The 26,285-nt window shown below is 45.9% G+C and overlaps 6 protein-coding genes across 6 annotated transcripts in view; 3 read left to right on the top strand and 3 right to left on the bottom strand.

The window, feature by feature from the left end:
• Positions 1–5,605, bottom strand: part of LOC128274009 (uncharacterized) — a 39,697-nt gene extending 34,092 nt beyond the window's left edge. The window contains exons 1-6 of the mRNA XM_053012094.1: positions 5,448–5,605; positions 4,954–5,057; positions 4,356–4,822; positions 4,102–4,266; positions 3,938–4,034; positions 3,692–3,856 (exon numbers count right to left, since the gene is read on the bottom strand). Of these exons, the coding sequence (XP_052868054.1) occupies positions 3,692–3,856; positions 3,938–4,034; positions 4,102–4,266; positions 4,356–4,822; positions 4,954–5,057; positions 5,448–5,605 (1,156 nt within the window). The remainder of the gene's footprint in view (positions 1–3,691; positions 3,857–3,937; positions 4,035–4,101; positions 4,267–4,355; positions 4,823–4,953; positions 5,058–5,447) is intronic.
• Positions 5,606–7,297: 1,692 nt separating this feature from the next.
• LOC128274982 (inactivation-no-after-potential D protein) lies at positions 7,298–13,388 on the top strand. The gene is made up of 19 exons (XM_053013346.1): positions 7,298–7,622; positions 8,110–8,485; positions 9,300–9,346; positions 10,023–10,099; positions 10,180–10,266; positions 10,340–10,465; positions 10,625–10,726; positions 10,814–10,892; positions 10,965–11,041; positions 11,122–11,200; positions 11,269–11,462; positions 11,530–11,624; positions 11,688–11,757; positions 11,844–11,894; positions 11,972–12,073; positions 12,139–12,546; positions 12,624–12,782; positions 12,851–12,985; positions 13,047–13,388. Exons 2-19 carry the CDS (start codon positions 8,211–8,213, stop codon positions 13,224–13,226), a joined length of 2,343 nt encoding a protein of 780 aa, XP_052869306.1. The 5' UTR covers positions 7,298–7,622; positions 8,110–8,210; the 3' UTR covers positions 13,227–13,388.
• A 62-nt stretch (positions 13,389–13,450) lies between these two features.
• On the bottom strand, positions 13,451–15,572 carry LOC128274983 (U4/U6 small nuclear ribonucleoprotein Prp4). The gene is made up of 7 exons (XM_053013347.1): positions 15,360–15,572; positions 15,104–15,283; positions 14,680–15,021; positions 14,218–14,613; positions 14,000–14,147; positions 13,799–13,927; positions 13,451–13,730 (listed from the first exon to the last, which is right to left on the bottom strand). Exons 1-7 carry the CDS (start codon positions 15,542–15,544, stop codon positions 13,587–13,589), a joined length of 1,524 nt encoding a protein of 507 aa, XP_052869307.1. The 5' UTR covers positions 15,545–15,572; the 3' UTR covers positions 13,451–13,586.
• A 472-nt stretch (positions 15,573–16,044) lies between these two features.
• Positions 16,045–18,652, top strand: LOC128270060 (dynein regulatory complex protein 1 homolog). Its single transcript, XM_053007464.1, has 10 exons — positions 16,045–16,223; positions 16,285–16,457; positions 16,520–16,852; positions 16,914–17,023; positions 17,096–17,491; positions 17,562–17,748; positions 17,815–18,095; positions 18,159–18,259; positions 18,326–18,473; positions 18,536–18,652. The coding sequence occupies exons 1-10, from the start codon at positions 16,045–16,047 to the stop codon at positions 18,650–18,652; spliced, it is 2,025 nt and encodes a 674-aa protein (XP_052863424.1).
• A 489-nt stretch (positions 18,653–19,141) lies between these two features.
• On the top strand, positions 19,142–21,999 carry LOC128272836 (SCY1-like protein 2). The gene is made up of 6 exons (XM_053010719.1): positions 19,142–19,268; positions 19,398–20,003; positions 20,078–20,286; positions 20,356–21,028; positions 21,099–21,519; positions 21,597–21,999. The coding sequence occupies exons 1-6, from the start codon at positions 19,142–19,144 to the stop codon at positions 21,970–21,972; spliced, it is 2,412 nt and encodes an 803-aa protein (XP_052866679.1). The 3' UTR covers positions 21,973–21,999.
• A 150-nt stretch (positions 22,000–22,149) lies between these two features.
• Positions 22,150–24,208, bottom strand: LOC128271616 (protein phosphatase PTC7 homolog). Its single transcript, XM_053009209.1, has 5 exons — positions 23,872–24,208; positions 23,590–23,769; positions 23,019–23,332; positions 22,593–22,731; positions 22,150–22,505 (listed from the first exon to the last, which is right to left on the bottom strand). The coding sequence occupies exons 1-5, from the start codon at positions 24,083–24,085 to the stop codon at positions 22,456–22,458; spliced, it is 897 nt and encodes a 298-aa protein (XP_052865169.1). The 5' UTR covers positions 24,086–24,208; the 3' UTR covers positions 22,150–22,455.
• Between the last annotated feature and the right edge of the window lie 2,077 nt (positions 24,209–26,285).

Genomic DNA, 26,285 nt, shown 5'->3' on the forward strand with positions numbered 1-26,285 from the left:
CTGCCGGTGTGCCTTTAGATTGGGGCCGGAAGCTAACAAATTTAAAAATTCCTGCCCAAACGGAGTGAAATTTTGAATGAAATCAGAACACGATGCGCGTCTGGAGATCTGGATTCGAACTCCTCTGTGGACATCACACCTTGTGCTTCTGGGTTGTCCCGGGTGCCGGTCACCGCTCGTGTTACATGCATGTCATAATTCATCCGTTAATCGACATCTGCCCCCGATCGCCGACAGGTTAATGCTTCGGAAAGCAACGCGGAATATCGATTATCCTTAGCACTGTTGGCCGGTGCTTCCCTGGCTTCCCGGGCAATCGTTTGACACATCGTCATCCGGCCATGGACCAACGGTCACGGTGCGCGAATGGCGCGACGGTTAATTGGTTAGCAGCGACCGACCGACCATTGAGAGGAAAACGTTAAAAATCAATAAAATATCGAGCGCGGTGCAAATTAAAAACAATTTACGAACCGTGAACCGATGCCAATGAGGGCGGGCGATGGCGTCGTGGCGCGACTAGCGTGGCCACCGTGGGTCCAAAATAAGGAACCAGTGCACACCCGTGCATTCCGCAGCTGAACGATTGCACCGCGTAGCCGAAACAGGCTGGCCGCGGATTAGTGGTCGGGAGAGACCTAGTTACGGCCAGCCGGGGCGGGAGCAAAGATCAGCTTCGCGCCGGACCCAGAGCACCCGCCATTAATGGCCCCGAGGGGCGGGAGAGCACGAGACGCAATTAAGTTTTGGTTCAGCTTTCTCGAAAACGTACAAAAGAAACTCTGCTCCACCCAATCCTGGGCCCCAAAGCTGGGCCACCGAACGCGCCATCTGCGCCAGCCACATTTCTCCATCTGCCCCCGGTGGAGACAATTTCCATTTTCTAATTTTTTGGAGCAAATAATGTTTTTCAACAAGATACCGACCGCGACGTGGCCGTGGATCTCTCTCTCGCGCGCGCGCCCGCCCCAGAGTGCAGTGCACTATGACTTGGCGAAGTATGCGGAAGCAGCATACTTTCTTCGGTTCCAATCGGTACGGCAACACGGTGGAAAACAAAACCACCACATCGCGTCGCACGACTCCCACACGCGGCAAGCATTGGAGCATGGCCGGGAGTCAACAAAACTGCGGCAGCGCGACGCGCGCGCGCGCGAGGCCACCCAACATACCGATCCATCAGGTGTGAAAAGCACGCTTCCTCCACGGCCTGTCATAACGGGTGGCGGCGGCGGCGGAGGCGCAAGGGGCCTTTCGCGAATCGGACGATCGCTGAAGGACGGCGCGGCGGTGGCTTAACGGTAAGAAAGAAAGAAAACTAGGGGTGGAAACGGAAAAATCAAATCAAATCTAACGGAGACCCCCGCCCCGATTGATGGCACCGGTCGAGGGCACCGTTTTTGGCCGGAGCCTTTCACTGGGGGTTGAGTCTTTCTGTTGCCGCACGGCAGCGACACCGAACGAGCACAAAGAAAGTGTATGCGCTAACAATGATGGATGCTTGGGTGCCGCCCGGTGCTCTAGGCGCCGTCGGTTCTTTCCGCCCAGCGACTTCCGGATCGCTGGGTGTGCAATTTAAATCCACCGGTGCGATGCAGATACAACGGGGTGACGAGCCTCAGGTCAGCGCGAAAATTGAACCCAAAAACAGGAGCTGCGCAAATTGGATAGGCGGAAATTATTTATATTCTTCCGACGACGGTGCAGACGCAATGTATTCTACTGCAGCGTACCTGTTTGCTTAATAAAACACAAAACACTGATTGCCCGGCACCCTTCCAGCTGGCGCTGCAGAGGTGTGTTTGGGGGCACAAGTTTACAAACTGTGGGCCCCATGGATGGCTTCGTTCCGTTCCTCATTACTCATGGTCACTGACGGTGAACGTGACATTGAAAATCACGGCGCCAACAACACCAGATAACCCCTAGCGGCAACTCGCATTTCGCGGCTTATCAACGCTTAGGGGTAATTCATTCAACAGTCTTTGCGCGCCAGGCAATCGCCGCAATCTCATCACACAAACAGTTTGGCGTGGACAACGAACGAAAACATTCCTTCAAAACGCGGCAAACGAGAGAACTTCTAGAAATGTTGAATGTCTGTTAAACCAACTCAGGTTGGACGTTGTTGTACAATTTTCTTTTACATAATCAGTAGCGATCTGGCCTACAAGTTCATTAGTGTAACTCATAACATATCATTAGTTAAATTGTCCAATTCTTGCGTATGACGGTGGATTAGTTTGAAGCTTTGAAGGGTCAAATTTAATAATGGTTTACAAAACGAGAATTATTGTCCGTGTTTTGGTTCTTTTTTGTCTTATTAAATAGCAGCAATATTGGTTAAGTGTTATACTAAACAATCCTTTTATAACTGCGGTGCCAGACGGCACGAAACAGTTACGCGCAACATGTAACATGTGTTGCAGGGTCTGCAGACCCACAAAGCTTTTGACACCTACTGATCGCTTTACTGTCAAAATTGTCGCGGTTGGAGGCTGTTATATCGTTTGTTTCGTGCCGTGTGGCAGCCCAGTAAGACTATTTAAAGATAACAGTATTTTTCGATTCGATACATGCCATTTTTCTTTTGACGGTAAAAGGTCATATCCATTAATGAATTAATGTTTCCAGATTTGAACTACATTGGCCTTCTGATTAATCGACATCAATCTAACGATACATAGTTTTCCGTATAAATACCTGAAGGTTCTTCATATGATTCCATTTTAAAATTCTTTTCATTCATTTCTCATCAAAAAACCACAAATTTCTCATTTATAACCACAAACTGTTACAAAATTTGTTATAAATTTGGACTCTATTTCGCTACCCTTTATAAATCGCTCAGTACGATTGAGCCATGAAAAGTAGTGCAGAATATAGCGCTTTTATTGCACTGGTGTGCGTCCGGCAGATCGGGTGGGAACCGCATCCACAAGCGTCAATATAAAACGGTTTCGGCAAAACAAAACAAAATATTTTTTCAATTGATTTAACATCATCGAGCACTTTGAAGTTGAGCCGAGAATATGCCCCCATCGGCAGCACCGGACGTGGGTTGATGGTCTAATTGCAACCTTGGCTCGTCTGCGCCAAGCATGCCGCCTGAACGCGATCGATATGCGATGCTCGGCGCGGATAAATCGGAGCGGATGCGTTCGATATTGGTACTTGAAACCGCGCGGAAATATCTAACCACCTCTCAATTGTGGGTCGGCAATAAAACGGTTCGTAAAAAGCGCAAGGTGTTTAGACTGACCCGTTGTGTTGCGGACCGATGGAAAGGTGTTGAGATTGGAAATATACATAGAAAAAGTGTAACCGAGAAGAACCACACCCTAAAGATGAGCGGCCGATCGTAGTTTCGTGATCACTTTGGCAGCAGAGCATTGGTGAGCAGAATAAGAGCGGTAAGCAGAACGGAAGAAAATGTGATACGATAATATCGTCGAAATTGTGGCTCTAAACCTGCTCATGGACAGTGATCGTGGAGAATCTTTCGTGATCCATTACAAGTTTCCGAATCAATGAAGTCACTGAACAATTAAGAAAATGTTTAAAACAGCTCAATTGCAGCTATTACCTTGGTGGCCAAATCGTTTATGACATTTTTGCTTTTTGTCTTTTAATGTCAAATTGAAATTGAGACATTACAGTTTTAAACATTACAACTTTACGAAGCACTTACTTGGGAATTTCCGCATCGCGTACAGCACAAACATTGAGATGAATTGCTCATCGCAAGCCTCCCACAGCCCGTCGCTAGCGATCACGAGAAACAAGCCAGCATCGGTACAGGTGTTGAGGCAAATACCTGGATCAGCCGATACGAAGGGTTTGTGTGCAGCATTTCCTAAAAGTAAAGCAGACAACGAGTTTAAAAAAACGTAACTACATCGAAGTAAATCGCCACCCATCAAACAATGGCACCTACCTATTGCCCGGGTGATAGCAAGTTGCCCATTCACACGGAATCCCCCGTACCAGAAGATCACACTTCCTCCAATAGCGTGAATACGATCTCGCTCTTCCTGCAACCAGAAACATTGAAACGAGTGTGAGTCATTGCGCCTAGTCAGTGGATTGGTCAATGTGTACCGGATTAGACGCCGAATGGGTGGGATATACTAGTCGCTCATAGAGTTCACGGCTTGGAGAACGTTTCACCATTATTGCTTGAGAATCGCCAACCCACGCCACATCGATCCGCTTGGAAGTGATGTGGTGAAAGCACACGACTACCGTCGAACCACTGTTGAGATGCTGTAGTGGGTAAACGGAAAATGTATGTTCAATCAATGTTCCGCCATCGCGTGTTATGGGCAACGGCGTATCCGGTAAACGTTACTTACGTGGGTCGCACACTTTTCGCCAAACAGCCGATCCGTCTTGTGGAACCCTTCCTCAAAGGCTAGCGTCATATTGTGCGGATAGTGTTCACTCTGTGCGATATAGTAGTGTAGGTGCGAGGCCGCGAAGCTGGCCGCGTCCTGACCGCCGTGTCCATCGTAAACACCGTAGAAGGCGGTCGGTTCGGTGTCCCGCGTTTGGAACAGTTTGTCAAAGTCCGGCAAGCACACGTGACGGTCTTCCATCGTGCGGCGCCGATTCTTGATCCCTCTGGCGACATAACACTGCCGCACCGGGTTGTGGAGCTGGCTACTAGCAGCTCCGTGCATCGCCGAATCCGGTTCGTCCAATGGCCATCCCGACCGAAGCTGAGCGAGCAGATTGTTGAGCCGCTCATTGTCCAGCAACTCGGAGCAGATTTGGTTCACGCGTGAAATCACTTCATGGTTCAATTGCAGCGTTTTATAATCTGCAAGCGGAAAACGAAGATCGAAAAATGAAAAACAACCCATCTCGGGTCATTGGAACATTTATAGATGTGCTCTACTTCTTGCGAAGTTTACAGCCGATCTTGGACGGCGTAGGTAACCAGCAACTTACCGCGGCCAGTGTATCCGCAGGATTCGGGGCTTTCTTCGCAACGTTTTAAAACTGCTTCCAAAACGTTCCGAATGATGGGCGTCAGCAGACAGTGCGGGCATTCGCTGAAAATAGAGAGAGTCAAAACACAACATTATTCGTTGCGATAGTCTCGACGGCTAGACGAATGCGGTTGGGCGAATGTAAAGTACACATTGGGCGGCATGCTTCAATCATTAGCATTTGGAAGCTGTTTTCTCGTGTCTGGCACGCTGTGATTGTGGTTGTGCGCGGAACCGCGAATCACCTCATCGGGAAGAATGAACAGTATGACAACAAAAATGACTCACGAGTCACGCACACCGAGCACAACAAACATAATTGATGTGTCTTGCATGTACAGCAAAACACAGCAATTAGACGCATGTTGCGCTGCGAACTTTGGATCATCGGGGAGTGGTTGATTGGCACGGTATTCATTGCGCTGGGGCGGCGCGAGCTGTTAAAATACTTACAATTGGTCCAAATAGGTTCGGGTCCAGTCGACGATCGCTGGCTCAATTTCGTCGTGCTTCAGATTGTACATGGGCACTCGCACAGGGAGCGGATCGGCCGGGTTCACGTTTGCCCGAAAGCAGTCAAGAAACGCGCGCGATTGTTCCAGCGGATCCATTACCACGCCAGGTACGAGGAATGCAATAAGCTAACGTTTTAGTGCAAAACACGCGTGGCAAACGAGACGAAAATCACTCAAATTCGAGCTACAATGTGCGTGTAAAGCGTCTTAAAATTATCCTCTTCGTTGGATGAAATAAAAAATCTGGTCATTTGCACTTAGAAGCTAACACTTTTCTCTACCGACTATGAAACATAAATTGTTAATACTGCTACAGCCTTTTCGTTGATATCGTTGCAGAGTGACGCTGGATACGGGCGCGAGATCGGATGTGGTGTCGGACTCGATGCGTGATAATCACCGTTGCGGTTACTGTTGCTCTGATTATCACCGTTATGCTACCCGCCCCCCTGCGCAAACACCACAGCAAAACACAACCGCGGCACAACGCGAACACACGATGATATCACACTATCTCCTCTCGTTACGGCCAGTTGCTGTTGTTTTGAATCGCGGAGTGAACGAAACCGATCCAATGGTACAACTTCAAAACAAATTAGACAAACTAACAGATCCTACTCTACGACAGGATTTTGTTTGGACACTAATATTTGCTACACAATCTCCACGTATTCCACGCCCGAAACGAAACACTCTTCACGTCCGAACATAAAAACTTTTGAAACGCAACTACACAAACAATCGCTGTACCGTTTGACAGCTGTCGAAACGGGCTTCGTGTGCCTTGTGAGTGTGGTGCTTGAAAAGAATAGAACAACCTAAACTGGGGCGCCACACGGTCCGTAACAATAACATAAAAATTTATAGTTAAAATTAAAGTTAAAAACTTCACAAATCAGAACTTACATTATCGTTACGTTTATAAATAAACGCTCGGTGTTACGTGTTATGTGTTACGTTTTACTGCGGTGCCAGACGGCACGAAACAGTTACGCGCAACATGTAACTTGGTGTCAAATCTGTTTCGTGCCGTGTGGCAGGTCTGAAATATTACAACAACAGAAACAACTAGTAAGAGAAATGTCAAACTTGTTTACATTCGTGTTTTTGGCCAGAAAATAGAAATCGGAGAGGTAAGTTGATTTCTGAATAATCTTTTCGCTTTTTTTAGATATTGTTGCTGTATGGGGTATGTATAGGGTCGTTATAGGGTCTGCAGACCCACAAAGCTTTTGACACCTACTGATCGCTTTACTGTCAAAATTGTCGCGGTTGGAGGCTGATATATCGTTTGTTTCGTGCCGTGTGGCACGGCAGTTAGAGGGTTCGCTGAGCCACAAAGCTTTTGACACATACTGATCGATTAAGTGTCAAGTTTTGTTATGTTATGTTATTGTTACGCACCGTGTGGCGCCACAGTTTCATATTTAAAAAAAACCAGCGGCGCATGTTCCGGTGCAGGTCGCGTGGATGACACCTGGATTAAAATAATATTATCAACAAATTGGTTATTTATTATTTTATTCCCATTCAATTAAATAATAATAAAATAGAATTACTCCAGAAATATAATTTCATCTGCAGTGTGAAACGACAGTAAATTTATTACTCCTAAGCCAACAGGTGCCCAGTGGTTTGGTCCGCGCTTTCCAATACCTGTAAACACTATCATCACCCATTTTCCGCAGCTGGAAAATCTTGGGGAGGGAAGAAAAATAGAATTTTCACAACCATTTTGACAGCTTCGGAAGAAATCATACATTTGTACCTCCAGCAGCAACGAAAATTATTCATATTCAGTAGCGTAATATAGTGCCAACTTTTCGTATTAACGGTTTTATATCCTACACATTGCGCAATTTGCTGCAAGGACTAATTTTTAAGTTACTGTTAGTTCCTACAAATGCGGCCCAAGTGAATTTATCAGCAGTACAATCCCGTTTGACCAATTGAATGATATCAACTCTGTGCGTCGGATCTATTTTGCAAACACATAGTACGCGTGCCAAAATTCCTATCTCTTATTCCTATGAAGCGAAGTCGCCAACAAATTGCCAACGAATAATATAATATGCATCATAACCTGGTGCCAGTGTTTGTCATCTTATTACGGGTAAACCTTTTGCATGATTAGTGTTGGAATTTAATAATAGTGCATGCACGTGTACTCTTCCCAATTGGAAGCTTTGTTTATTTTTCTTTGCTTGTTCAAGGATCGATGATTTCCGTAATATGCTTTCTTATGTCGAGATTCCGTACACTCAAATGCAAATATTTTCGTCGCAGTTTTTGTAGAATAAGGACATTTTTTCATTGACCGACTGGGAAGTGGAGATATAAATGGAAAATAAATGTGTTATTTAAGTTTCATCATTATCCTGAATGTGTTACTTTTATTGTTGATGTAATAATACATTGTGTATTTTGTTGAGGTGTATTTTATCACTTTTATCAATGTTTACTAGTTAAGTGAGAAAGAAATAGTCGAAAAATCGACGTCAATAGTTTGTTTTTATCGAATAGATTTTGTTCATTATGATTGGTGATCATGCATGTATTAACATGTCACGACAATAAATTCGCAAATATTGTTCTTCCAGCCCAATTTTTTGAATCACTTTTATGGATCACAGTAAATTAAAATAATGTACACTACAGCAACGACACGGAATTGAGTTATAACAACGGAATTCAGCATGAAATGGAGTACAAACATCGGAACGGCGGTGTAGGGTTGTTCCAATATCGCATACAGTATTTCAGAGACTACGACGAAGGCACACTGCAGCCAGCGGACGATAGTTGTATCTATTTGAAAGAGCTCGATTACTATCATACCAAAGCCAAAATACCGTCCGACCACGCAAGAAGCAACCGGAAGCTGCCGCTATGGTTCCCGGTCACAGAAAGCACCGTCGATCGAACGACGGATCAACAGATTCCAACAGATCTAAAGAACAGCCCTTCCAAAGAGAGGTATGCAACCGTTGTTGTGACCGCCATTTCTGTTTGAATTTTTCTATTTGCTTCGATCCTTCTGAAATTTGTCCTATTCAACAAACATACCAAGGCTATAAGTAGAAAACGACATCAGACAAAAGTTGGGACAGTTTAGTTTTCACAATACCTGCACAATTCGAAACCAAACGTTATGCAAGATATGGCCAATTTTATCGTTTCAATCGATTGCAATTAGTTTTTGGCGATCTATCAGAGTTGAGTATTGATGTCTCTGTCTTCTCTGTGCCATGTTTCTTAGCTTCTTAGCTTGTAGGATTATTAAAGTGTAAACGTTCCAAAATATAATGTAGTGGAGATTCCAAGGATTTGGTTGCAGTTAGTAAAACGACTTCTATATTTTTAATAATACGAATATAGGCCATGGTAACACATGCGCCTGAGTCAGTGCGTTTCGATCATGCTTATATCCAACTGCAACTGCGCCTATTAAAATCATTGGTTTACCCCTCGAAGGAAAGTGAGCAAATGAGACCGTAGGTTTGCCCAGCCATCCCAGTTCTCCGCGTGGTCACGATTTAGTTCACTAATTCAATTACTACGCGAACTGTATGGTTTCTTGTGTCGATCCCGACCGAAGTGCAGTTGTTCGACTCGAAAGAGAGTGCCGGACTGTTTTCACCTTTCGGGCCACAGAATGCTCCACTGGACAGTTTTGATTAGCGTTCGGTATACACCGGACACGGTAGCCTTAGGTGTTCTAGTACCTTGTATCAATCAACTCATAATTAACACAGGATTTTTCTCGTGTTTGGTGGGCTATCGTTCACAGGGTAAACATGACTGTCAGTGCTTTTCCTGGATCCGGGGCACTTGAAGGTAATGTAGCAAAAGTATCCCTATTGTTCGAAAGAAGTGAAACACGGTTCAGCATAGTCGTTGTGTTTAGTGTTCGATCTTACAACGCAATGATGTCGGATGTTGGTTCTCTGTATAAAAATATCGAAATCATATTCAAATGTCGGTTACACATATACTGTTAAAATACGCGGCCTTAGGAGAGTTAGAAGGACTATGGGGTTTGAGTTCGCTTTCTATAGTTTTCAATTATACTTATTAAACTTTGAAACAAACCCCACCGTTTTTCGGAAATGCACAATATCTGCTCATGCAAAAGATCGTTCAGGTCAATAAGTGCTCCGTTTAGGCCCCACTTACTAGCTTTCATCAACTAACAGAAATACCTGGATGGCAGACCTAGGCCAATGCTCATGAAGTCTTTCAAAGGTTTCCCAGGAGTATTAGAGTGGCACGACAAAAATAAGTCAAAGCGCGCCAGTTCACGGTAAATTAGCAAATCACGTGCACCGGGCGCTCGTATCGATCAGTAAACTATTCTCATGTGGTCACTAACTAAGCGGAAAGTGCATGTCTGGGAAGTGGCTCTGGTATGGGTAGTGTGTGCAGAAACTAAGAAATTGAAAAGCAACCTTACTAACAGCAGATAGTAGCATAAGAACGATAGCAATGAACCGTTGCTCATCTTGCCTTTCAGCGTGGGGTCCGGAGAGAAAAGTTGTCATCGACAAAACGGAAAAATCTTCCTTCGGCTTCAGCATCGTCGGAGGCAAGGTAATCCTAAGCGGGTCATTGAACATCCTTCCTTCGGATGAAAATATTACTGGGCTTCACAGGTTACCCGTTTATTATAGGTTAACGTAGGAGGCGATGTAACATCGGGATTGTTCATCAAAAGTATCATCCCCGACAGCCCGGCAGATAAGGGTGGCATGCTGAAGGTTCGTAGTGCTTGCAGTTTACCGGATGTTGGTGAAATCTTAAGCCGTTGCTGTGCTCTCGATACATTCGCAGATCGGAGACCGGATACTGGCCGTAAATGAAAACAGTTTGGAAAATGCATCTCACGAAAAAGCCGTCAATTACATTAAATCTGCCGATTCCCGGATTGTTCTCGTCGTGCAAAGCCTAGAACGAACCGTGAGTACAGAAACCAGAAACTTTTTATAGAAACGCGTGCAACATATCTTTTCAACTTTTATAATACAAAACATCGACGACTAAATTTTTCGAAATATTTCGGAAATGCAATAGTAACAAGCAAAATACGTTTCCCTGTTTTGCGGGTTCTTATCACAGACTAATCCAATGGTGTTGCAGAAGAAAATTCCGCCCCCGGTTACGCCAGCCAAAACGCCAGAACCGGAGTTCATCCAGGATGGGACACCAAAGGGAAACGCGGTACAGTTTTAATATCACTAATGGTTAATTCCCAAGACGACGGCGACGGTTTTTCAACGGCGACGGTGTATTTTTTTTCTATTTCAGACTGAAACCAGAGTATTGCCACCCGAAGCAACCAAAACGCTTTCAGTTAAGCTCGAAAAGACACGTCAAGATTCTTCAGGTAAGTTAAATTTGGCCCCAAAGATTGTCAAATATCTTTCCAAGCGCATTAATTGTACATTCAATTGTGCAGACTCGGAAAATTCTTCGGACGAAGAGGACGATAGCCGGGAGATGGAAGGCAGAACGGTCACGGCAGCCGGTGTTGAGGTAATGGTTACTTGAACTGCCAAAGCTACGATCGTTACGGGCTTTATGTAACGTTACTTTTACCATTTCAATTTGATCAGATCGATCGTGCTTCGGCGGGCAACGCCAAGATAACGGAAGAGGATAACGAGGAAGAAGATGACTTCGGTTACACAATGAGTAAGTTCTCGACAAAATCACTATAGTGTACGGATTATGCTGACCAGTACAATCTGTTTGTTTATCAGAGAAGATCAAGAAACGCTATGCAAACCTGGGAGAAGTGGTTTGCTGTGCGTTTATGCGCGACACTAATGAGTCCTGTGGTCTTTCGCTGTGCGGCCATCGGGATCGCACCCGCATGGCTTGCTTAATTGCTGGCATCAACCCGAAAGGGGCAGCAGCCGGTACCTCGCTGGTGGTAGGCGATGAAGTCCTCGAGGTAAGGTGGTCTGTGGAAAGGAATTCCATATTACTATTTTGTTATTATTATATAATCGCTTCCAAAGGTCAATGGAACCGTTCTCCACGGTCGGTGCCATCTAAACTGTTCCGTCATCATCAAGAATCTCGCCAGCCCAACGGTTAAATTTATTGTCCTGAGGTGAGACTCGTTATTGAAACGGTTAACGCTTTTCAGATTGTTTGAAAGTTCGACGTTTTGCAGAAAAAAGGCATCTCCCGACGACTTGGCGGTGAAGCCCGTTAAGCATTTCCCTACCGATTTCGATTACACCGTGCGTATAATTTAATACACTTAGCCACACTAGATCCCTGAATTTAATCATGTTTTTCTATTGCAATTATGTCAAACTACTTACAGGATAATATATTGGAGAAATTTAAGGACGTTAAAACCATCACTGTTAAGAAGGTTGGAAAGCAACGTGCAAATAAAACAGTTTCCCTATCGGCAAATAAATGAATGATATACCATCCTTGTTATTCCAGGGAACATCCAGCCTCGGCATTATGATAATTGAGGGCAAACATTCTATCGCCGGTCAAGGAATATTTATTTCCGACATCCAGGAAGGATCGACCGCTGAAAAGGTATGCCGTTGAATCGATCGCCCGCAAAGCGCGACGCAAAAATTAAACGTTTTGACCACCCACAGAGCGGACTGAAGATCGGTGATATGCTTCTGGCAGTCAATCGAGACTCACTGTTAGGCTGCAACTACGAGACGGCGGCCGGATTGTTGAAGAAGGCTGAAGGTGTAATTACGCTGAAGATATGCAACCCGAACGAGAAAAAGGACACGGATAAGAAACCGAACGGTGAGGCGGCGGGAGCCACACCAAACAAGAAAGCACTTGATGGGGCGCCAGCCGGGCCAGAGAAGCTTTCAACGAGCCGAGCCGGCACACCGCACGGTGGCAAACCGGAACCGTCTCCGACGAAGGAAGTAGTCGATCCACTGAAGGCATCAATTAAAGATAACGAATTAACACTAATCGAAATTCCGACCGAGGGCAAACCACTGGGCATCGTCGTGGCCGGTGGCAGTGATTCGCTCGTGAAGGTATGTTTAGCAGCGGGATCACTCTAAAGTTAGAGGGTTTTAATGAGGGTCTCCTGTGGTTTCTTTCCGCTTCGCAGTCTGGCGCCGCCATCATGGACATCCTGCCACAGAGCGTGGCCGAGAAGGACAATCGGTTGAAAGTGTTTGACCAAATTGTGGAAATCAATGGGTTCAAGGTCAACAACAGTGTCACTAGTGAGGCCATACGCCGTGCGGTAAAACAACTCCATCCGAAGGTATTTCACGTCCTGTCGAACTGTTAGATATGTGAACACACTCGTTGACTTGTCTCGCTTTGCATCAGGTGCGTATGGTCGTGTACCGTGCCGATCCACCGCAGACGGACACCGTCGAAGTAGATCTAATGAAAAAATCGGGCAAAAATCTTGGGCTCACCTTCCGGGCTGGCAATCCCAAGGGAGTTGTCATCACAGGACTGGTACGTGGCATCGTTGTGTAGTAGATTCGCTTCGACATGTTCATTCCTGTTTCTCCTACAGGTTCCGGGAGGTTCGGCCGAGTTTGATGGCCGCATTCAACTGGGAGACATTGTTTCGCAAATCAACGGCGAGAACCTGGAGGGAGGCGGTATCGAACAGTGTGCCTCGCTGCTGAAGACGGCGCAAGGCAAGGTGGGCCTGCGTATAGTGAGGCCAAAGCTAAAGGAACGATCTGTTTAATCTGCGGTTTTAAGGACTCCGTAAAGCAAACGACTCAATCAACACGAGATACACGGTCAATGGAATTGTACATAGAATTGAATGCTTGCAAAACTGTGCTCACCAATCACCCGTACACTATTCGTATTTTAGCCCAATAAATATTCTGTTATAGTTATAGAATACGCAGCACGTGTTTTTGACCAAAGAAATAGCCAACAGTGTTTTATACTTTTAAGGCTCTTTGTTGCTCATGTTCTTCCAACAAACCATTTATTAAATGTTTTTTACAGTTGTTTGGAGTGTTAGACAATTGTATTTATTGTGTGTTGAACAATCATAAACCATTGATGCTGTAACGGATTAAGAGAATGTAACGGATTAGTCCCAAGCCCAAAGCTTGAACGTACGGTCGTACGAAGCGGTAACGATGTACTGCGAGTCGTGCGAAATATCGATCCCGACGAGACGGCCATCATGTCCTGATAGTGTTTTCAGTGGCTGCCATGTCTTATCGGACCAAATCTGCGAAAATAATGAACGTTGCTGATGACATTTGTTTCGTGATTCAATTCGCCCACGGTAGCATTTACCTTAGCCGTTTTATCGTAACTGCTGGTTACGAGAAAATGGCCTCCACTTTTTTGATATTTGACATCCGATATCAGGTTAGTGTGCGCAGGAATTGTGTACACCATCTGGCGTCTTCGCAAGTCCCAAATCTGAAACATACGGAAGTGACAAAATAAAGTATTACTTTGACGCGTTCATCTGTACTGAAGTCTGTTGGGTACCTTGCACGAATTATCCTGGCTACCTGAGGCGATGTGAAATCCGTTGGGCGAAAAATCGACCCCATAAATTGCGCTCAAGTGTCCCTCGAGAAACATGATGCACCGACCGGTCCGTAGGTCCCACACTCGTCCGAATCCATCCAAGCCACTGTGGAAGAAACAATGCCCGTCGTTAGATGGGACCATTGCAAACAGCTTCCACCCGTCGCAGGTCCTACCCGGTCACGCATACACTGCCGTCCCCCTGAAACGCAATGCAGTGAACTGCCTTCGTGTGACCTTCCTGGTGCAGCACTTCCTGTTTTTGCTCGAGATCCCACAGTCTCCAGGATGCGTCGTAGCACGCCGTCCCCAGAAACCGTCCGGAAGGGTGAAAAGCTAGTTTGGCCACTCGGTGTGGCACGTGGCCGTTGATGTCAGCTATCGATTCTTCGCTGTCGTAAGACCACAGCTTCACGGTGCCGTCGAAGCTACAAGAAGCCATCGCTACTTCCGCGTTACTATCGCTCGCAACACCGGGCCGGAAGGCCACATCACTTACGTTGCACTTGTGCCCACGCAGCGTCTGCTTGAGGGTGCAATCGGGAACGGACCAGACTTTGCACAGTGAGCTCCTGTGAACGGAGAATCGCAGTATTAGAGGATTTAGGTGAAAGCCGTCTGAAGGAGTGTTCACTTACAAACTGCACGTTAGTAGCAACGATGAATCACCACTGATGCAGCATCCGGTGATTGGACGCGTGTCTCCAACCTGACTACACTGCGGAGCGAGTTGCTGGATGCGCTTTTGCAGCTCCACCATGCGCCCTGCTTTGGTCGATGAGTTTTGGCGCACTTTTTCGCTTGCTTCCTGCAGCCGAACTTTGGCCCTCGCGAGCGAATAGTTTGCTACCCAAAAGCGTGCAAGCCGTAAACTTTCCGGCCCTTCGTGGTACCAGGTCGATTCATTAGTTTCCTTTTGCTGTGCCTTCGGTTTCTCTTCTTCCTTAGCCGGTTTCGAGGGAATCCCTTTTTCACCCAACCTGAAATGCAGAAGCGTACGGCAAATAAAGAGGCAGTGCACATAAAAAGAGGGTGCGGAAAACCGGTTGCCACTATACTTACGCCGACAGGAGATCCTTCAAACGCAATCGTCTTTCTGCGGGACCTTCTCCAAAGTAACAAATTGGCTCGTTCAGCTTCCGGAGCGCACTTTTTACTTCGTCGTCGTCCGTGCTGACGTGAATGAGGCGAGCCTTTTTCCTACGCTCAAACTCTTCCAGTAACGCCGCTTTATCTTTGGCGCTGAAATGAGGAACATGAAAAAACATTGGTTATGGGTTGGTCCGACGAAAGTATGCCAGGCGAGGAATATAGTTACACTTCAGCATCGAGGTTCATGTAGTCGTCGGATGTAACCAACGAGTTGTAGTCGGTCTTGCCCAATCCACCGTTTTCGCCATCGGTGTCCTTTCGGTCAACGTGCCAGCGATCGGATTCCTCCAGCGATCCATAGTAAATTGTTTTTGTTCGTTTGGCGTACACGCCCTGCTCACCGTCCGACATGTCGACAAATATCAGTACACCTACGACCGAGTCGTTTTCCTGGGAAAATTATTGTGAAAACGCTATCGGCACGTGAAAGCGTCCTGAAAAACACAAACCAGAATCCAGCATCAACACACCGTCCGGCGTCCAGTGAATCCTCGGAGCTGTCAAATGTTGACATTAGTACAGTGTGTACCGAAAGTTGTGATATCTTTTTATGGCAGAGACAGAAAGGGACAGCGATTGCGATTTAGAACAAGGAAGTGACTTTATTCTGCGAATCTATTTAAAATTTCAACAAGGTTCGAGTATTTATTAAGTTAATAATCAAACATATGTACAATGGCGTAACCGACATGTTAAATGCAAATTGCACAACTTTAAGCGCTGTCATTTGGTCTAGTCGGGCCACGACTGCATAGCAACGGTCGCTGAGACAAATCAACAGCTAATGATGTTTGAAAATACTGGAACCTCTTGGGACGCGGTTGCTGACGAGTGCAAGTAGTTTGTACAAAATGAATAAATTGGAATCTGCTCCGGCCGACAATAGCACCATGGAACCGCCACCTAAAGCAGGAAGAAAAGATGCGAACGGTCCGCATTTTTTGAACTTAGTGGCATCGGCGGTGCTGGAAGACCGTTCACAAAGCATTGTCGAAAGTTTCGTGCGGGATAATCGGTTTCGTAAAAAGACGTAAGGACACCTGCATCGTGTGGAGTTTTATTGCTCTAAAACAATGGTTTTCTTCCTGTAGCATCCCACTGAACTACGCAGAGGATAAGGAAAGGATTCGGACGTGTTTGAACAATGCGGACAAACGAATTGCGGAACTTATGCGCGATGGGTTGGAACTTATCGAGGATGTTCGCGTGGCTAGCGATAGGCACGAGGTTGAACGTCGAGTCGCTGAGGCCGATATCAAGGAGAGTAAGACCAATGAACCCACATGCACCGTAAAATAGAACATTCAATTTACTTCTAATTTCCAGATCTTCTCAGTAAAATTCACTCTGAATCGGTTGACTCTATTACCAAATTTCAAACAACCTATGAAAAGTGGACCGAAATCAAAGAGCTGAAAGATCCAATGATGATGAATGATGAGCTACAGCTGCAGAAAAGTCGTGTTGAAGAACTTCTGAAGCAAAAGGACATCATTATAACCGAGTGCCGCAAAGAGCTTCTTGCTGCTGATGACCGCTACGCCAGAGATATACGCAAACAAATTGTCGACATCCAGAGTCTCGTCCATCGAGCCGATACGGAGGTGGAAGCTATGAAAAGCATTCTTAAGGAGAATCTTGATCTTATTCAAGGAACAGGTGATAACCGACCGTTTACAGTCACTTCAATGAAGCGATACTAATCGATCATTGATTACAGTTGAAGAAGAAAGAATTGTCCTGCAGAATGCTGCCAACTTTAACTGGAACGATGTGTACGCCAAACGAGCCACCAACGAACGGATAAAAGTTAAGCAGAAAAAAGAGCGGGTAAGATGATTCCACATTTAAAGAGGGTTTCTGCCACATAATTCCTGAGCTGTTTCGTCTTTTCTATGTCAGCTTATCGCCAATTTAACCGAAATCGAACAAATTGAGCTTGATTATGTGGAAACGACGCGCGCCACGAGAATTAAACTTGACAAAGACACCCAAGCATTGGCCATTGAGTTGCAGAAAATCAAAACGAACACAACGCTGAATTCGGAAAAGCTAGACTACAGCTTTCAGGTGTTGAAGAAACGTGAGGACGAAAACCTGATGGTGAAAAACGCCCAGAAGCGCCGGTTAGCAAAACTGCACGAAACAATCTTTACTCTGCGAAACAAACTTAAAGACACCAAAACGGGGTACTACATCGAGACGGAAAAGATGGCCAAAGTGATAGAGAAGCTTCATCACAGCGTCGAACACATTCACAGCAAGTTGGAATGCTCCAAGAAGGCTTACGATAAAAGGGTACGCTTCGGGGTCTTTCTATCTGTCTGATCGTGAGGTGGCCTATTGAAGTCATTTCTATCGTAACTAGGTACGCTCCATTTGGAACATGAATCGGGACGAATGTTTCGAAATCATCAAAAACATTTCGTCGATAGATAGAATTCTCGTCGAACAGCATTTGAACCGAAAGTGGATCAACAATCTGAGTGTCATTTCGGAACTGCTGCTAGAGTATGATCCTTTGTGCACACCGAAGCTAGCCGGCACGGCTAAAAGTATTACAAGTGGATTCCTACCCACTACTTCGAAAAGGTTTTAACTAATCAACTTCTACCTTCCAGCAAAACGCAGTCTTACAAGCTCAAAAGATGAACAACAGAACAGTTTTCCGATGCTTGAATCTCTACTTCAACAGACCCGATTCTTGAGTGACAAAAAGCTAGACACAACCTTACAAGGGCAGCAACTAAACAGCTGCGGGTTAACGTTGATCTGTCTGGACAACGTACTAAATGCACTTGGAATCCACAGTATGGATGGCGTTCGTGGTTTGCAGTCCACTCAATGGGTTGCTCAAAATCTGAACTGCGACGAAGTAACCACGGACACAGCAGCAGCAGGGGTGAGTTCGTTTTTGCTTGAGTTAGTTCAATACTGATAAAAGGGTTTAAAAACTAAGTTACAGCCCTCTGCGTCTGAGATGGATATTGAGGTGGATGATAAAGCCTTGACGACTTCCCGTGATCTGCTGGCACTGAAAATGTACCAACAAGAAGACGATGACACGTAAGAACTTTTGTAATCGCCATTCTGCGTTTATCACTCTTTATTAACTTCCACTTCCGGATTCAGCATTCACTCCGCAGGGGACTCCAAATCGGATGCGAAACCAACTCTAACCGACACGCGCAAATTTTGGGACTCGTTCAAAAACATTTTCCTCCCGAACCAAATCAAAGTCTGGAACACGATGGAAGAAAGTCTGAGCAAGTATCTGCAAGTAAGCACGAATGGCTGTAGCTCGAGCAAAAAGAACAGTTTAAAGATTGCGTCTTGTTTTAGGTCCTGCGTGAAAGACAAGCTCTGGATGAGGAGTGCACTTTCTTGCGCAAACAAAACCAGGAACTGCAGCACATAATGCAAAAAATGCTGATCAAACCGCTAGGTGACGAATTTTAAACTGCGAAGGTTCCACGTGTGGGACATTGTTCGTCACGTGATGTTCCAGTGTGTTTGTGGCCGTAGAAGATTTTGTGTGAAATCGTGTGAGTTTCAAATAAATTTTAGTGTGGTTTGTGGTTGAAATTGAGTAAGGTTCCGTTATTTTAATGAACGAATTCCAGCGGACGATAGCGTGTGACAGCGCAAACGTCAAGAGCGGATTCAATGTTGTTTTCTTCTCAAAATCGCTTGTTTACGCCCGGGCAAAGGCATAGATAATTTAACTTATTGCAGAGCGCCAGCGTAAGTTGTTGCTGACGTTTTATCAGGTTGTGCAAAACGGAATCCATGGAAAAGCGTAGCTATTGTTCTTCTGTAGCAACGTTGCGTTAAACCTGCGACCAAACAACAGCTGCTTGGGACAATCAAGAGGACGAAAAACACCAAAGACTCGCACCTTTCAGAATATTTAGTGCTGCCGCGTATGCGCAGCCTGCTGGGGGTCCCATGGACGCAATCAATAAGTTCTATTCATCCGTATCACAAACGGTGTCCACCCTATCGTCGGTGTTCCTGGGCAACCCACTAACGAAAGAGTATGATATCGCCGAGCATATTGGTTCTGCGGGGACAGGTACGTTCCATGACCCACGGTAGCGGGAAGATTGTTCGGAAACAAATTTACGCATGACTCAGCGCTCACGCAACGGCTACGATTGCTCATTGCTCGTCCACTCGTAACGATTTTTCGGTTTGTTTTTAGAATTTGTCTGGAAAATTTACACTGGCTGCAAACGGTCGACCAAGGAACCGGCCGCTATCTTCGTGTTCGACAAGAAGCAACTGGAACTGTTCACCAAAGATGAGCGTGAAGAGATTTGCGAAAACGTGCGCCGTGGTGTGGTGCAGTTGACAAAGATTCGTCACCCGCAGGTGTTGACCGTCCAGCACGCAATGGAAGAAAGTCGCGATACGATCGCGTTCGCCACGGAACCGGTCGTCGCCAGCTTGGCCAATCTGCTGGGCAACACAACGAATGTGGCCAACACCGGTTTGCTGGCGGAGTACAAGCTATCCGAGTTCGAGACGCGGTTCGGTGTGTACGAGCTGCTGAAGGGGGTACGATTTCTGCACGACGAGGCGCAGCTGTTACATCGGAACCTCTGCACGGAAAACATCATCGTCAACAGGCAGGGCGTTTGGAAGCTATTCGGTTTTGGGTACTGCTGGAATAAGCGACCACCGGCAGTACCCGTGGCCAACCATCACTTCAAAACACGCCTGCTGGGCAACCCGGCCTCTCGCTGGACGGCCCCGGAGCTAGTGTTGGAGAACAGTTGCAACGAAGCGACAGATATTTATTCACTAGGTATTCACGGTGAAACGAAAGCTCGGTCCTCGAGTCTGCTGCTTTTTGACACACTATTTTCCACGCAACCCTAGGAGTACTTATCTACACGATTCACAGTCGTGAGAACATTCCCACTCCGGACGCGGCAACCGACCTCTACGGTTATAAGCAGTCCGTCACGAAGCTGAGCAACCAAGGCCCTGCCCGGATCGGTGCGGTACCGGAAGCACTGCGGGCCGATCTAAAGAAGATGCTCAGCGTAAACCCACAAGCACGTCCCACTATTCAGTCACTACTTCAGGTGTGTACCGGAGTGAACCACAAGTGCGAGCGATAATATTTTATTTTACCTTTTTCGCGCACCCGTCAGATTTCATACTTCTGCGACACGTACGTGCAGTGTCTCGACAGCCTGGAAACGCTCTTTCCGAAGGATAATCTAGAAAAGTCGGAATTCTACAAACGACTCTCGCAGATCATCGGTGAATTCCCACATCGGGTGCGGTTGCACCGTGTCCTGCCGTCGTTGGTGAAAGAGTTTGTCAACTGCTCGATGATTCCGTTCGTTCTGACGAACATTCTCACAATCACCGGAAGTTGTACGCGAAGCGAGTATATGCAACACATCAGCGCTCATCTGCGGCCAGTCATGCTGCTAGAAGAACCGGTACAAATTATGCTGATCTTTTTCCAAAATCTGGACGTTTTACTGAAAGTATGTCCAACGGAAGAGGTTCGCGCGAGTATACTGCCGCTCGTATATAAGGCACTCGAAGCCAAGTCACAACAAATCCAAGAGCTGTGCCTCTCGATCATTCCATCGATCGTGGTTCATCTAGATAAGGCCACGATCAAAGGTGGGCTGGTGCCGCGCGTCAAAGCGCTCTGCTCCGGAACGAACCTTGTGTCGGTGAGGGTGAAGTGTTTACTGTGTCTCGGGCAATTTGCAACGAAAATCGACAAGTGGGTGATGATAGACGACATCGTTGCCTACCTTCCGTCCGTTAACTGCCGTGAACCGGCTGTAATTATGGCCATTGTTGGTAGGTTTCCTTCGTCTTTTACATGCTCTGACAAACGCTATGCAGTAATGCCAAACGAAACTATTTACAGGTGTTTATAAAATATCGTTCGTCACCGAGGGGCTCGGCATTCCGAAAGATGTACTGGCGTGCAAAGTGTTGCCACATCTGTTCCCCATGACAATCGTAAACGGGCTTACGGTGCAACAGTTTCAAGCCATTATTTCGCTGATAAAAGAGTTTACACGCAAAATTGAAGAAGAGCAAGGTGAAAAGCTGGGCAGTAAGGTGGTCCCGTCTGGCAGTGGGAATAGTTTGTCAGAAAAGCTGCCCACATCCGACGTGCGAAGTTCTTTTGCCGGGTTGCAGCTAGACGGTGGCTCCGATCCTTATGGAGATTTCATGCAATCGTCCTCGGTGACGGCTCAGCCAAAATCTGGCACGGAACAGCGAACGCTTTCCTCTCCGTTTCAACCACAATTCCCGCCAGTGCAATCGCCTCAACTTACGGGGTTAGTATCAGCCAGCACTGTCTGTTCTTCTACGCAGCAGGATATTTTCTACTTAAAATTCATTAAACAATTTGCAGTACTCTTAACTGGAACGTACCTCCGGTGGCGACGACGGCAAAGGAAAACAGCAACAAGTATAACAGCATGCAACAGCAAAATACTACGATGCAAAACCCTAGAAAACCGGAAACGGCAATACCATTCGGTCAGCAGCCAATGCTTCCAGCCGCGACCGGAAGTGCGTCGGCGATGGTTCCGCACAGCTGGATGACCAACAGTGCGCCACTCTCGGTTAAGCCGACGGGTATGAAGTCACCGGAGGCAACCTCACCTTACGGCCAGTTGCAACCCCTAATTCCCCTGCCTACTAAGTCGAGTCAGAGTTCGTCCAAGTCCAGCGTCACAAGCCCGATGCTTTCGAAAGAGGACATCATGGAGTTTTTGACGAAATAAGAATTACGAGAGTAGTTGTTACTCTGCTTATGTAACCGCTTGGCAGAAAATCGGCGTGTGTCGTTTATCTTAAATGTGACGTTAATCATGTTTCAAAATCAATAAAACAATTTACAACATCAACAAAACATTGCCTATCTTTTCGGTCGGTGGTCAAAATTGTAACAGGAGGCAAAATTAAACTTACTTAAAGGTTCGTATTCAATTTATTTGATCATGTAGCAATCCCAGTCTATTTGAGATGAAAAATAATAAAACTAAAATTTAAATCTAAAACAAACAAAAATCATTCTCTCTCCAAACAGCCATTTCCGTTACAGCAAGGAAGGCGCTTCGTTCACTCGGTGGCTTCCAGTAACGGGTGAGTGTGGTTAATGTGCCTCGCGTTTCTAATGCATCTGTAAGTGTACCGTTTTGCTACAACCGGCCAATATCCTGCGGTTGCCAGTATGCACAAGAAAGCAACCGATAGCTACAACATTGTTACAGGGCCACTGTCGCTAACACTACAGTTATATCGTCTGGTTTCCCACCTGTGAATGACACATATTCGAAGAAAGGTTGTAAAAAAGTCAGTCATCCTTTGGTCACGAAGCCAAGCTGAATACAACGATACATACCCATTGCACTGATATTATTTCGTCTAGCGTTGAGAGAAAATGGTGAAAGAAATTTGCTGTCGAAAGACAAAGATCTCGCCATCAGGGCGATCGAATTTGCACACATCTGCAGCTTCACTTGGTCGTACACTCCTTCCATCTGGGACGAGAGAGTTACAAGATAATGGTGATAGTCAATGGGCGAACTTTTATTGCGCAGTTTAGTTCACTTAAATCAGGGCTTTTATCTGACATTATTAAATTTTCGTTTCCATCAAAGTTATGATCTGATTATATAATGCAAAATTACTTTGTTCATCGGTTTGACTTCCGAAGATTGCTATTAAAAAAATTTGATTCAGGAATCAAATTAAGAATTCGAACATCATTCAACACGAATGTGTTCGGTAAGCAAAGTGGTTAAAACAGTAGGCCACGGTCACTTACCCCATGCAGAGTCTCGACTAGTAGCTTGATCGGTACATTGTCGAACACACCGTCCGTGGCCACCAGAATTACGTCTCCGTTGCACACCGGGAAGGTGGTCGTGTTGGCAGACTCCGGACTATCGCTTAGTACATCGGTGTGGCCGGCCGGAGGTAACGAAAGCTGAAACGGTGTGTTGAAGTAGTGCTGTTGCTCCTCGCTGCGATGCACTATCTCCCCCTTGCGCACGATGATGAAGCCGCTGTCGCCGATGTTGGCCGTGTAAATGCTGCTGTCTTCTCGATTAAACACAACTATGCACGCTGTGCTACTACCTGCACCGGGACGGGGATTCAACCATTGACAACAGAAAAGAAGAAAACACCAAAACACCGAAACAGCAAAACAAAGTGGAGGTATTAATAGTAACCTTTGAGATGCGTGCGTAATCACGGCCTGCTACGGTGTTTCTTCGCAATTCGTCATGGTCACGCGGAGTTCGGCGTGAGCGACAGGGATCGCATGAGCCAAAGGGGTCGCGCGACACGCGCGAAAGAACGAGACGGATCGACCCCTCGTGACGACGACTTACCCAGTATGCTTTCTCTGTGGGCGCGCAGTTCCCGATATCCGGATGCGATCAGGTTCACCGGTTTCACCGGATCGAATCGGGCAAAATTCACCAGCCGTTCGCAGTTCTTCATAAGCACCTCGGCAAACTCGCCCGGATCAATTCCGTAACTGCGCCATCCGCCGACCCCATCAGCGACACCTGTCAGACGGGCCCCATTGTGTCACGCGACGACGGCGAGGTTGGAAAGAAAAGATTATTATTCCACCACTCAACCCGTGCCCGATGTGTGGCAGAACCTACCTAGAACGTCCGCCGATTTGGTGTTAGCAATGAACCACGCGTCGTCTCCCATTTTGCCCGGTTTGTATTTCGATTGGGCCAGGTTCTTCGGGAACCCACTGACGACCGAGATGAACCGCGAATAGGTACGGGGCCTGCTCTCCGCGATCGTGCCCGCATTTTGGAAGCTCTGGTGCAGCGCCCGCGATAGCCATCGGCTCATCCAGGAACGCATCGTACGTCACAGAACCTTGGGCGGCCCGTGGCCAGCGGACAGAGCGGACACGGAGCGAAAAAGCACCAAACAACCGTAAACAAATCCTTCACGCGCACCCTTCCGATCGATTATTTTCCTCGCTCTTTATTTCAACCACACTGGCGTATGCGCAACGAGCAAACTGTCAAATGCGTTGCATCAATTTCGCTCAGCACTGTGTGCAGGTTTTGTTCCCCGTGTTCAATACTCCAAACGTATCTAAGACATTAGACAGGATTTGATTGCAGAAATCAGTTACGACGATCAGGTTAAAATCTATCCCAATCTGCATGCTTACAAAAAGTATCTTCAACTTTTTGCAACAATAGTGTATCGCGTATTGTATTTACACAATATGCCATTTATTTTAGACTCCTGATCGGTATGCAATTGTGCTGCTTGTTTAGACAGTAAGGCTGTGCCACAGTTGATCAATTTTGTTGCGTGCAATGATGGTTTTGAATATTTTGAAACATAAAAGTTTGCACGCAAAGTCCACACTATTCAAAACGTGTTGTCTCAATCATCTCGAACGCATCTCAATCAACGTGGATTCAACTCTTCCCTATGTTCCTGTTTCTGAAGGAACGAAACTGCTTTGCAAAGCATACATACGGAATTTCTGCATACAAAAGTTTCCCGTGGGCCGGACAGTGCGGTTCGGAAGAAGGAATAAATAAATCACACAAACGAGAATAGAAAGTATACATTTCCTTACTTGAGTTTATTATAGGTATCATGAAAATGTATGAATATCAATACAGAAGCAAAGGACAACAAAAGATGTCTTTGACTCAAATTCATTTTTACCTTTAACTGCAACCGACTGTTTGAAGTTCCTCCCTAGGGCGCATTCTGCGTCCCAAGAACAAACCCCTCTCTTCCCTTGGTTGGTTCACTCAGTTGACTTCTGTCCGCTTGCACATTGCACAATTTGTTTAATATGTAACTGACGCATCGGATCATACATAATCTCACCGAAGTGCTACTTCCTTTCTCTTCTATTGCCTTCTGCACTTGTGGCCCATTTCTTTGCGTGCTGATTCATGCGCGACACAATGAACTTATGCTAAATTTATATCGCCAATACACATACGGATGGTAGAACAAATGGAAAGGAAACACAATTTCTGGCTGTGCTAGAGGTTGCGCCCCTGTTTTTGGGTTTTCTTCTGCTTTTGCAACAACACGTAAAAGATGAACTAGCCACGTAAAGTCGCTTTGAAACAAGTTGTCGAACATCATCATCGCGTGAAGATGCTCTGCTGTGAGTGAACCATTTGCTGTGTCGTATTACGTTTGCTTTCACATTGTTTCCCTTGTGTAGAACTTTTGCACGGGTCGTCCACCATTCGTCACTGATCCCTAGCTAACAAGTATCCTAAATGTAAGGGTGTGCTGCTCCAACGCCAAGATCATCTCCACTATCCGCAGGATATTCCGCGTCCGTGGTGCATGATTCTTCCCAAAGGTAATTGCTTTTCTGAACCAGAACCCGAGCTTTTTGGCGATCGAAAACCACTCCCAGCGCGTGGCGCGTTGGTGTGCAGAACTCTTGTTCGTCGGCCAATGTTGTATTTTATGTGTGTGCAGTACACCACACCATTGTATTTTTGGTTTATGATTGCATTTGAATTCCTTAGCTACAATTTTCGGCTCCAGCCGCATTATCGTACTTTTACCATAAATATTGACTGGTTTTATTTATTCTATTGCAGTTGTAATATTTCTCATCGATTGTGTTTTTCTCTGATTTGACTTTTGTAAAATAGACGACACAGTTTTGTTTAATAGTTTTTCGAACAATCTCTTACTATAATGGATAATATTGAATTAAATTATGCTTCCATCATCACCACCCGCTCGTCACCATCATTTAAAACTAGTTTGCTGCCTCTCGCACCGGCACCTTCTATTAATCTCAAGAAAAATCGTTCAATTTGTATGTTTTCTGCTTCACTCGCTTCCACCTGTGAGCTTTGTTGTGCTTTACCTGAGGTATATCGTTTGAATTTTTCATTAAGACATAATTGTGTATTACTTTGTTCCATGTTGCATTTTTGTGATTTTGATGAGCATGTCTTTGTTTTGTTGCTTTAAATTCATGCGCTCGACGAAATGCCCCTCTCGTCCCTTAGTCACAGTTCTGCTTGATGCTGCCTGCCTCTGACACCTCCAG

This window comes from Anopheles cruzii, chromosome 3, assembly GCF_943734635.1.
Source record: "Anopheles cruzii chromosome 3, idAnoCruzAS_RS32_06, whole genome shotgun sequence".
NCBI lineage: Eukaryota > Metazoa > Arthropoda > Insecta > Diptera > Culicidae > Anopheles > Anopheles cruzii.